The 11603-nt window shown below is 44.8% G+C and overlaps 1 protein-coding gene across 1 annotated transcript in view; it reads right to left on the reverse strand.

The window, feature by feature from the left end:
• Window positions 1–11130, reverse strand: part of FGF18 (fibroblast growth factor 18) — a 107990-nt gene extending 96860 nt beyond the window's left edge. The window contains exons 1-2 of the mRNA XM_032768766.2: window positions 10399–11130; window positions 10141–10177 (exon numbers count right to left, since the gene is read on the reverse strand). Coding sequence (XP_032624657.1) covers window positions 10141–10177; window positions 10399–10430 — 69 coding nt within the window. The 5' untranslated portion in view covers window positions 10431–11130. The remainder of the gene's footprint in view (window positions 1–10140; window positions 10178–10398) is intronic.
• Window positions 11131–11603: the final 473 nt, after the last annotated feature.

Genomic DNA, 11603 nt, shown 5'->3' on the forward strand with positions numbered 1-11603 from the left:
CCTCCCAGAATAGGCTTTTAAATGACTTAATTAAAGTCAGACCACAAGTCAGGGGCAAAGTCTGGAACAGAACCCTGGTCTCTTGTCTAATCATAAGACAGCACTGGCTCCCAAATTGCCCTGTCTCAGATCAACAATCCCTTTAAGGCACAGCCTTTAGTATGGGGTTGCATGGAGCAGCGCTACTCCAGTCAGAGTCCCAGCAGGCATGATGTGCAGGGGGGGGGCCGCACAGCTGCTGTTACCCCCTTTGAAAGCAGCAGTGGGCATTAGCTAGTACAGAGGGAAATGGGCCATAGCCCAACTGCCTCCTTTTAAGAGGTTAGTGACACTATCAACACTAGCCTGGAACACTCCATGTCCCCCCCAATGCAAAGACTGGGACTGTGTCTGACTTCTCGTCAGGACTGCGCTCACCTCCCTGGGTGCACCTGTCCAGAAACAATCTGGTCCTTTCTGCATCCCACAGTGGGTTCTGCTCACCTACCTGCAAGTAGATGCTCATTTGTTGCACTTTCAAGCGAGCCTCAACTTTCTGAAAATTTGTCACGGTATATTTAGCAAAGAAACTGACCTCTCGTCTCTCATGTCTGAGTCAATGATTCCTGAGAAAGATTGGGAGCTGGACTCTCTCTTTTCCTACAAATTGTTGAACATTCATAGAGATGAGAAAGACCTATTAGATCATCTTCTCTGTTCCCTTTCCAAAGCAGGATTGTTCCCTAGTGTATTTTATTGTGCTTTGCTTTGTCCAGTACAGTTTTAAATGTCTCCTGCATAGTGAGACTCCTCCACAATCTAATACATCCCACAGCTCAGAAGATTTTCACCAGTCTCAGCCTAAAATCTCCCTTGCTTAACTTTGAAATTCATATCCACTCACTAAGGAAAGTTTGCCTGCGTAACTATTCACAAAGATCACCGCCATACTCTGAATGGTTTTCAGTAAATTACATGAATGAGCTTTAAAGACACTGGGCAAAATCTGCATAGAACATAGTATGTAGCCTTCTATTCTAGGATGTTGTGAGACTTGGTAACAACTCTATGACACTGTGGCTAATGTACTAAAGGAATACAATGCATTTCCTAGTATACTGGTGTCACAGTAACACATCTTCCATTTGAAAAGAATGGAACTTTGCATCTGATCATAACAAAATCTTCATAATAAACAAGGCATATTGCCAAGTAAGCTAAAGAGTATTACTACATCTATTCAGGAGATGCTTTTTCTAACTTGATTATATCTGCTGCAGAATTTTTTAATTTTAGTTTCAATTCCAGTTCGCATGGGAAAATCAGGCAGTTAGGTGCCTATCTGTTCTGTGTGCCAGCAGAGTGCTGCTCTCAGGCATCGACAGCAGCATGCCAAGTGGGAGAAATGACAGCAGCGAAGGCAAGCGGGTGGGACGGCTCCGGGTGTTCACAAAATTGTGAACCTCCCCTTCCCAAACCAGGATGATTGGCATGTCTGCTCCCACGCAGTGCAGACTCTGATCACTGGAAGGAACTATTACAAAGGAAAAGATGCCAACCATGACAGTAAGTCTAGTCTTTCCTCTCACTGGTCTCCTTTATTTCCCTCTTCATTCTATAGCGAGGCCACTGAATGCCAACAGGAAAGTACTTTGGCAGCCTCAGATTGTCTTTTTTCCAGTGATTTCTTTGGATGCCTAATCCTCAGTATATATATTAAGTGGTACCAGGTAGGCTGAGTTAGTCCCAGACTTGCGTCAGTTCTGGCTGAACCTGGTGTTACTGGTGTTACAGTGTGACCAATCAACGATATAAAATCCAACACAGGAGAAAAGGGAAAAAAAGGCCTGATGTTGCTACTGATCAGCATTGCAAATTCCTAGTGACTTCAGGGGGAGTTCTGCTTGAAGAGCCATGATCAAACCTTAATCAAGCTTCTACTCTTAAGCAGGGACACAGTAAAAAGAGCACCACTGGTTTCTGTTTGTCCTCTGTCGAGTTCAGTGTTCAGTGTGCTCAATTTACAAGCAAAAAGCGTTTTTATACTTTTTGACTAATTGTTAACCCTGCAAACTCTATCAGGAATCACACAGTTGAGCTGGGTTCTTTCCTTCTTGTAGATTATAACCACTAAAAAGGTTCTGCCATCCAAATTATGCCCTCAGTGACACTTGTCCCATTCACTTCACCTTAACCGATTATACCATAATATGCAACTCCGCTGGTCAGGCAAGATGAACGAGAATGCAGTTCGCTATTGCATATCATGTTAGTTCTACAGAACTAACAAGAGCAAAAAGCTGTGACAAAAATATGATTGTATAAACAAGTTTTATAAGTTTTTTAATAAACTGAAGCAGTTACAACTCTGAACACCTGTCTAGCGCAGATCTGATAAGTGCCATTTTCACAGTCACATTTCAAAGTTGAACCATACTTTATGCCCAAAGGCTCCAATCCTGCAAACACATGCATGTGAGTAACTTTACACATGAGTACCATGCCAACAGTTACTTACACGGGTGTTTGCCGAACCAAGTAGACAGTTTGGAGTGATCATATCAGAAACTCTTGATATGTGTATTTATCTTCACACATGTAGCACACCGTAGCCTATGTTTTAAAGAGACAACATCAACTTAAAAATCACACTACTAGCTGAACATTTTTCATGTATGGTTCCTATCGCTGGAAGAGATGAGAGCAAAAAAATGTTTTTTCTTGTGGGGAGGGGCCCGGTTAGTTTTCTTTGTGCATTTGACAGCAAGTTGTATATGGTCATTTTCAGTGTTTCCCTTGTATAATCAGTTTCCTTGTTGCTTTTGTTGGTCTTTCAGGCAGGAACAAGGGAGAAGAAAATGCTATTTTAAAAGAACAACAAGAAAATGTGACTGTAAACCAACAAAAATGTGCAGAGGGGATCAGGAGCAGGTGTAGCGCCTACAATGAATTCCAACTCAATGAGAGTCTTTCCCCTAGCTTCAGACCCCCAGTGCTGGTGGGCATGTCCATCTCTTTTGCTCACATGCCAGAATTACACTCCAGAAGACAGAAGAGGCCACACTGCGATGCTGCAGTAAGGATGGAAGCTTTGCAACATCAACTGTTCCTCAAAAAAAAATATTTATCACAGCCTGGCTTGATCTTATGTTGTCAATCTGCAAATTTGGTCCTTTTTGTGCCTCACAGGCCTCCCAAAAACCATCACTACTACCATCATGATGGCAGCCTTCCCAGCAATGATTTAATAGACAATGGCGTAATGCGGTCTCATGTTATTGAAATGCCATTACTTTTACAATCTTCACTACAGTACATTTTTAGGATAGCAGGAAGAATTATCATAATTAAAACCAAAATGCTCCTGTCACAACATGAATAAGCAATTATAGTGACACAATTTCCCTGATTTTCATGTTGTTCCCCCTTCCCCATAAACACACTTACTTATTAATATACAAATTTTAGTAATTAGCAATGAATCTCCTGGTCATTAGCACTAATTGGTGGGGTGCTGCGGTAACTATTAAGTTGTGCTGTAGCTGTCTATCTCACCATGCAATTAAACAAACCACTGAGGAGAGGTCTGAGGGAAACATCAGGAGAAATGTACATTGTTTATTCTTTACATATTGGATTAGGCCTTTAATGTTATTTATCTGTACCTGCAAGGGAACCCCCAGTGACATACTGCCCTATGACCTGTCTGACCAGCCCCCTACCTGACCTTGCACCCTTTCCAAATGCTTCCAATGCAGTTTAGTCAAATCTTAGCAAGAGGCAGTTCCAGGGTGTGCACGTTCACACGTCAGGCACAGTGTGGGAAGTACGTTCTTAGTTTGTTCCACAGTATGTGAGGCAGCTACTGAGTAAATTAAGACTTGACTTGCAGTAGGCATGAAGTGACAAGATGTCAGTCCACCAAGGATGCCAGCCTGAATACCCCCCTTTTTTATTTGTTCTTATCCCTGTCCATTCTTCTATGCTACCCTTATGAAAAGAATACCCACCTCACACTTGTTCAATCATGTACCTCTCTCCTTTCATTTAAATGACTTCTAACGCCTCACTCTGCCCTGTGAGAGGTGAAGACAAAAACACTCATTCAACTGAACCATCGAGATGGTATTATTGTAACCCTTCTCTTCCTTCTCTTTCCCACTTTTCTATCAGGGTGATATTCACCACTGTGCAGATGGCCGTTGCAAGGCTTATGCATCATTTGGTACGCAGACTTTGTGCCTGACCCTGCATGGGGTGAATCCTGGTGCCACAGGATTCTTTGCTGCTTTCACCCTTATTGCGTCTCACCCAATTTCAATTGCAAGCTCAAGGCAGGGTTGGGTCTTTCCTTGTTTCTGAGGCACCTAGCACACTTCCGACACTTGAAAATAATGATAAATAATAACCACAATGATATAAGCACAGCAGATCCTTCAAGAATTCGAGCGTGAGCGCAGCAGTTCTGCTTTTCTGGCCAGAGACGTACAGCAGTGTCAGCACTTGTAATATTGAAAATAACCAGCTACAAAATCCTGAACAAATTTATGTGTGTGTTTCTTTCAAGACTCCTGGAACAAGAATTTGAGTGGCAACTAATTTCTTTGCAAGAAAATGAGGTGTCTGTGCTGACCATGCTTTGTGCCTTGTTTGGAATAGTTTTTACCCCAACATCTTAAATGTACAAAGAAAAATATGATTCATTTTGAATCAGAAAGTGAAAGTAGATGGTGCACTGCCCCCCTGGGAGCTGTGAAAACATTGCTGTGTCACATACATTTGAGATCACATTAGTCACAAGGCACATCAACTTTGGAGCCTTTGGTCAAAACTGGCAACCTGCAAGTGCAGAAGCTCGTGCAACAGATGGGAGAAAGGAGACTGAGGAATGAGATGGAAGCCTCTTCATCAAAAAAAAGACACTGAGAGGGAAGCTTTCATTACTCCTTTTTGCATAGTGGTAAGTGGATACACGTGTCAGAGGACAAATACCATTCCACACTTCTCAGGAAGATCTATGAATCTGGATAAAAGTCTGCTGCTCAGATCAGTTACAAGTCCTTTTTAAAGTCTATTTTCTTATCTGTACACAAGTGATTTTGTAGATATCTTAATTCAAGGAATGTTGATTTCAGTTTCACATCCTACTGCCCTCCTCCACTAGTAGAATGAACAACTATATCAGAGCACAAGGTAATTAGACCGATGTCATTGGTCGAGCAGCAGTGGCTTATTTATGACCTCCCTCATTCCAAATGAGCATGGCAAGTTTTCATACAGGGAACCAGCGCCCTATTTGTCCAGAAAATCGTGAGCCCCAAGGACTATGTGGATTGAGAGAGGTGGATTCACAATGTCACTGTCTGTAGATAGGCGGAATGACTCAGCAGACCACAAAACCCCTGGCAGTCAGTAAGATCTTTCCATCAGGGTAGGGATGTATAAAAAGAAAGCACAGCCACAGAATGGAAATAGAAAACTCCACGGCATGGGGTTGAACCCAGACTTATGACTTGGATGAAGAGCCCAAGTTTCCCAAACGCATCCTTTGTTCTCTATGGTATCTCAAGCTGCCACTTTTATCAACTCTCTCTTGCACATCTGTACAAGGGTAGGAGGAGCTGAGCTGGAGTAAAAGCACAGTCCCAGTCCTGCTGTGGAGGAAAAGGGAACCCGGGTGGAAGAAGGTTTATGACATCTAATCTGAATACAGATGTTTTCATCTATGTGTTTTACTCTCATTTCAGAGAGCACTTGTGAGGCTGGAGGTAGAGGCAAGTACAGGGACGTTGCACCAGTGCATGAGAACCAAAGAGTGAAACTGACCGTGCTACTTCCACTATCCAAGCTGAGTGATCATTTTACTGTCCAATAACACAGACACTTCCAGAAACTACTGCTACACATTAATGGGAAGCGGTAACCTCACCGCTCCAACTGCATGTAGTGCTTTGTTCTGGGGAATAGAGAGACACTGGACACATAAACATACTTCAGATCCAGGCTGATTATAGTGGATGGTTTGAAGTCCATGGCTGCGTCTCAAGAGCACTACCCACCTGCCTCTAGCAGCCTCCACCAGCCTGCAAAGCCAGCTCTTAAGGTAGAAGCTGTGCCTGCGATGTGGGGAGGGAGGGGATGAGAAGAAGGAAAGGGCTGGGTGTCTGTTTGCACAGGTTGGGAACGAAGGGATAGGTGGGGAGATGTAGGCAAGGAGAGATATTTGCTGAAGCATTGGGTAAGGTTGGCCTAGCTTGTACATGTGCTTCTTCGAACATACATAAAGGACAATCATCATTAGTATCCATGACAAAAAACAAGCACAATGGGTTAGATCCCCTAATGTGATGTGGCAGCAGATTCTAGCCCCAGAGCTAGTATATCTAGCTTCAGACAGATCATGCAGTGCAAGAGTGACCCTCTGGTGGCCTAAAGCCTGAGTAGAGACTCCTGCAGAACACATATCCTGCTCCTGGCATAGGGGGCATGGCCAAGGGGAAAAGCATGACCCTATGCAGATCAATGGCAGCAATTCCTGCCCCTTGGGTAGCCAGAACAAGTAAGTGAGTCTGCTCTAAATTATGCCTGGGGACCAGCCCCACAATCAGGCACCACAGGAATGGGGAATTGCAAAGCTAATCTACACACCATGTTGGCAGAACCATGCCTCCGATGTCTGCTATGCTCAGCTCAGCCAGACCGCAGGATCTGGCCCATGAATGTGTGGAAACAACATTTTTCTATGTCTCCCTTTACAACAACCCAGACAATCACTGTGCCCACAAGAACAGTTTTAGGAGAAACAGAAGCTACAACTCATATAGTATGCAGAAGCCTTGCTCTTAAACAATGTGCCCAAATAGCCGCCTTGCTCCATGCGCCCCACTGACTCCCCATTGACTTCCAGACTCTATTAAAAGCCTTGGGCCTAATCTACAAGGTCACAAAAGTGAAGATTCTAGCCAACTCAGACTGTTCCTGGAAACAGAGACACAGGGACGAAGTAAACTGGGGAGGGGCTGAATGCTCAGCATAACTGATACACATAGATCTTAGATATCATGGAGATAGATTCCTTATAAATACCATGGATAAATGAAACCTATCGTCCGTATTTGTGAAGGCATCTACTATGTGTAAGGCTGGATTTTGGATTTGAATGGCCCAAGAAAAGGAGGGATGGTCCCAAGAAGCTGGACAAGGAAACCAGATGAACTTGCCACCAAAAGGGGAAGAGGCTGGACAGTCAGCTGCCTTCCTTCCAGCCTGCTGGAGGAGAGGAAGGGGTGGTTTGCTCAAATTGCTCCTCTCAATATAGTCCCCAAAATCCTGCGTATCAAAGGGCTCATTTGCGCTTAAGGCCCAGCTCTATTACCAATAGGTTGCTGCCAATGGCGTACTTTTCTAACTTGCCCAATTGTATTTATGTTGAAAATGACACGTGCTGACCCAGGATGTCCCTGTTAAACACTGGTACTATGTACGCATACCTTCACTTGATAAATCCTTCTAGTCTTAGCAAGCTGACTATAATGAAAGACAGAACTTTGTCCACAGTGTTTTCTCTGAGGGTTCAGGATAAATCCCACCTGCTCCTGAAAACTATTGAGTTATCTTAACTCCCTTAATTCCTCTATGTATTGATCCCCAACTCTTCTAAGACATTGGATGCCCATTTCAGACACCACACAATATGAAGCAAACCTAACTAGCAATGGCACATTGACATGACAGTCCAAAAAATTAACCCTAATTTCCCACTGCTTATAGATCATTATGGTGATTTGTAATCTGCTTCTATTGTCTAGAAATTTACTGCAGAGGGAGGATTTTTGTCATGGAATGAGCTAAAATCTCATCTGGCTTCATATGTCTTATTTTGATGTGCTGCACTGTTTAAGTACTAGTTCAGTAGAAAAGTAAAAACCATATTCTAGCAGGTGCTAAAATTGCTGTAACCACTGACGGCTAAACCACCAGGTAATATTCAGGAACCATGGATCATAACTCTAATCATTAATATGTAGGTCAATTTACTGATCTTAATTTATATAGGATGGTGAACGTAGGCCTTGGAATATAATTCATTTCGGACATTCCTAAAATCTCCCAACATAAAGCTTTCTAAGCAAAACAAATAATAAGCATAAGAGATGCATTAATTTACTCTAGTTCACCAAAGGTTAATGCTTACCCAACCCGATCATTAGAAAAGAAATCCGATAATCCCTGCTTCCCATTCAGGCTCTAAACATGTAATCTCATGAATAAATCTAGAGAGCAAGTGTAACAAAATGGGCAATAAAAACTCATTGCATTCACATCTTTTTATCTACCATTAACATTGTAAACACTCTCTTTCAGGCCCTTGAGTATAACTAACCTAACGGTTTGGCTTCCCCCAGGCCAAGTCATAATCGTTTGCCTCTTGTTATAACAACTAGTTTGATTCACCACCATAGAAAAGTGGTAGAAGAAGATACCTCAGACTAAATCCTAGTGTCAGATCTTCTTGCAAAATGCTGCAAAATCAGCACAAAATCTAAAAAGTATGGTTCTAATAGTAAGAGAGGACAGAACTTTCTCTCTCTTTTTTTCTTCATTATTTTATTGCTCTGGAAGCCTGCAAGCTCCAACTGTATAAATGCCAATAACTTCCCAAGTTTTAAGGCTGTTGAAATAAGAGATCAGATTTTAGCAAGTGCTTTCCAGGCAGTGAGCCAAACTTTTTCTGATTCACTAAAAGCAACAAGGGGGCTGGGGGTGGGGGGAGGGAATGAAGGGTTGATTAACTTCAGTTACCACACAATCTCAAAAATGTCTTCTTAGTGTGAAGGGTGCAACCGCTGATTGCCCTGCCTGTCCAGCCTCTTGGGGGGGAGGTGGGGGATGAACTGGAGAAATACAGCAAACGCCTTCCAACCACAAAGTAATTTACAGCTGTAGATCCCCTCTCTTGACTAGGAGGCCACTCTACTGAAATAAGGAGTTCTTTTGTTTTTATAATCTAGTTGCAATTTTTCCGGGGGGTGGATATGGCAAAGTTTTCAAATTTGGCCCAAGGCACTGGTCGTATTTCAGCCCCTTTAATCCGTTTGCACGGGATCCGTTCCTCCCCACCTCAAACACCGCCAGCGAACCCTGGACGAACAGGTGCATTCCTGGCCCTTTTGCATCGGCACTGACCCTAGGGGTGCGGAAGGACTGGGACCGCCACCGCTTGACACGGCAGCGCCTTAGAAAGCGAGTGGGAACCCAGCCCAGCGCACACCAGCACGGCCAGGCAAGAGAGAAGGGCTCCCAAAACTGGAGCACCTGCTTTGCCAACTCCGAAACACTCGAGATCGCGGGTGTGTCCTCTCCGGACGCACGTGTTGCATTTACTCCAGCGAAAACTATGTCCAAGCAAACCACATTGTATTTAAACCGTATTTTTGTTGTCGTGGAAAATGTGATTCAACTCACTCCACCCCGAATTTCAGACTCTCCTCCCTCCCCCCCACCTCCAGCCCGCCTGTCTGTCAGTTTCACGAGACGGCAGAAGTCTCGCTCCCCTGATTTTTCAATTGTTTCATTTCTGCAGCGCGAAGGCAGGATCTTGCTTGGGTGGCTTTCCACTGAATGACTGGGGGGTGGGGGAGATAGGGCGAGCAAGAAGCCTCCTTTTTCTGGCTAAGGACATTCATGGTTTTTTTCAGTATCACTTCGTGTAAGTTCCCTAGGAAAAGATCTAGCGCCTGCTATTCCACTATACATCCATCCATCCACATGCTGCGAGTAGTAGAGACCACCACTCCGCTCACATCATTAGCCAGGCTAATGCACTCCAGAGAATCCTTTTAATGTAGGCAACTGGCATCCACAATCGAGCTGTGACCATTTGGAAAGTGGAGGGGGGGGGGAGGTAAGAGAAATTAAAGATAATTTGTTCCTACGGTGGATTAACAGAAGTAGTCACTGAAATGAGGTTTAGCCGGAGGTGCAGCTGGTTTCCAGAACAAGTGACACTCCACTGTCTGGCGCGGTGATCATTTAAATCAAACTATAAAACTGAGGGGGGGGTGAAACCCCTTTGCAAAATTGCTTGATACTCAGAGGTCAACACGCCTCCTTTGTTTCTTTTTCCAACCCAAAGGGAGAGAAGACAGAAATGACACATACCTGTACCTGAAAGCACAGCAGCAGGGAATGTAAACATCTGGAGAGGAGAAAAAAAGCAACAAAAGATCAAATGATCCCGTGAAATGGCTGCTATTATTAATTATTAATTATTATTATTGTTAATAACACAGATCGATGCTTTGGTTAGGAAAGGCTCGGGTCTCAATGACCACCTGATTGCAAGGAAAATGCAACCGGAGCCTGACAAGATTAAAGTTAACCCCCCAATTTTTTTTTTAAAAATGTCATAATCCTTACAAGCAAGTGCAGGCTGAGAGCAGTGAATACATCGCTGAGTGAGGAGGGCGGGAGGCCAGTGGCTTCAAGTTAATGGAGCAAAATCCCCAGCCGCAGCCTTGACATGGGAACGATCCAGTTATAAACCCCCGCAGATTTCCAGCGATCTCGCTTCGCGCTGGTAAACAAAGATGAGAAGTTGAGATACTGCTTGGTCTGCCTCCTCCGAGCGGCTCCCTTAGGCATCAGCTCTCCTCTTCCCCGTCTCTCCTCCTCTTTCTCTCTCTCCGCCTTTGGAGAGATGAAGGTGCTTATTGTCAGTAACTTCCGATCATCAGCAAATAAACCCCCCTTGCCTCCCCCCCTTTGCTAAGGACCCAACCCTGCGAGGAGGATAAAGCCTTTTCCTGGATTCAGCTCCCTCAGATAGAGGCGCAACAGCAGCAGCAGCAGCAGCAGAGCTAATATTTGCTTAAGGTTATGATGGCTGGCGTTTGCCCTCTGATCTCCTTCCTTCGGATGGATCTGTCGGTGCCTGGGAGGTTATTTCAGGGGGAGCATGGCAGGGTGCAGCTCGCAGGTCTCTTCCACCGCCGGAGAGGTTCCTCGAGAGGTCAGAGAACGGGGGGAAGGATCGTTGCTCTCATATGCACCCTGCGCAGCTAATAGTCAGTCTGCCGGGGGAACGCGCACACACAATGCTGGAGCAAAGGCTTCAGCCCTGATCTCTCTTCTCTTGCAGGCTCATGTTTCCTGCTCTCCCTGTCTTCTTCCCTCAGCATCACCACCTAGGGAGATCATCGACCAGTGGTGTTTCCAATCAGTGCAGCAGAAAAAAGCAATCTCTCCACTTGCTGGGCGATCGAGATAAATACAATTGACCCCCCTCCCTCTCTCCGCAGTTCAGAGAGGCGATGCGCCCGGGCAGGAGTCCCCGATCCGCAGGCGAGCAAGGGCAGCCCCGGTGTATTTTTAACGGTTCGTTCTAGATCGATGGGTGAGAACTAAACACACCTACCCCGGAAACAGCACCAGGCTAGGCAGACAGGGGAAGGAAGCTCCTCGCTTATTGTGCAATTGGGGAAAGTGCTGAGGGCTTGGCTCCGAAAAGTCCCGTTCAGCTAGAAGAGCCCAGAGCTCTGCACAAAACTATCTGGTGGAGACAGCTTAGCTGCTGGTCCTTCTCGATCCAGAGCCGTGACATCAAAGCCGGAGGGCAGGTTCCT

Source organism: Chelonoidis abingdonii, chromosome 7 (assembly GCF_003597395.2).
Source record: "Chelonoidis abingdonii isolate Lonesome George chromosome 7, CheloAbing_2.0, whole genome shotgun sequence".
NCBI classification, from domain to species: domain Eukaryota; kingdom Metazoa; phylum Chordata; order Testudines; family Testudinidae; genus Chelonoidis; species Chelonoidis abingdonii.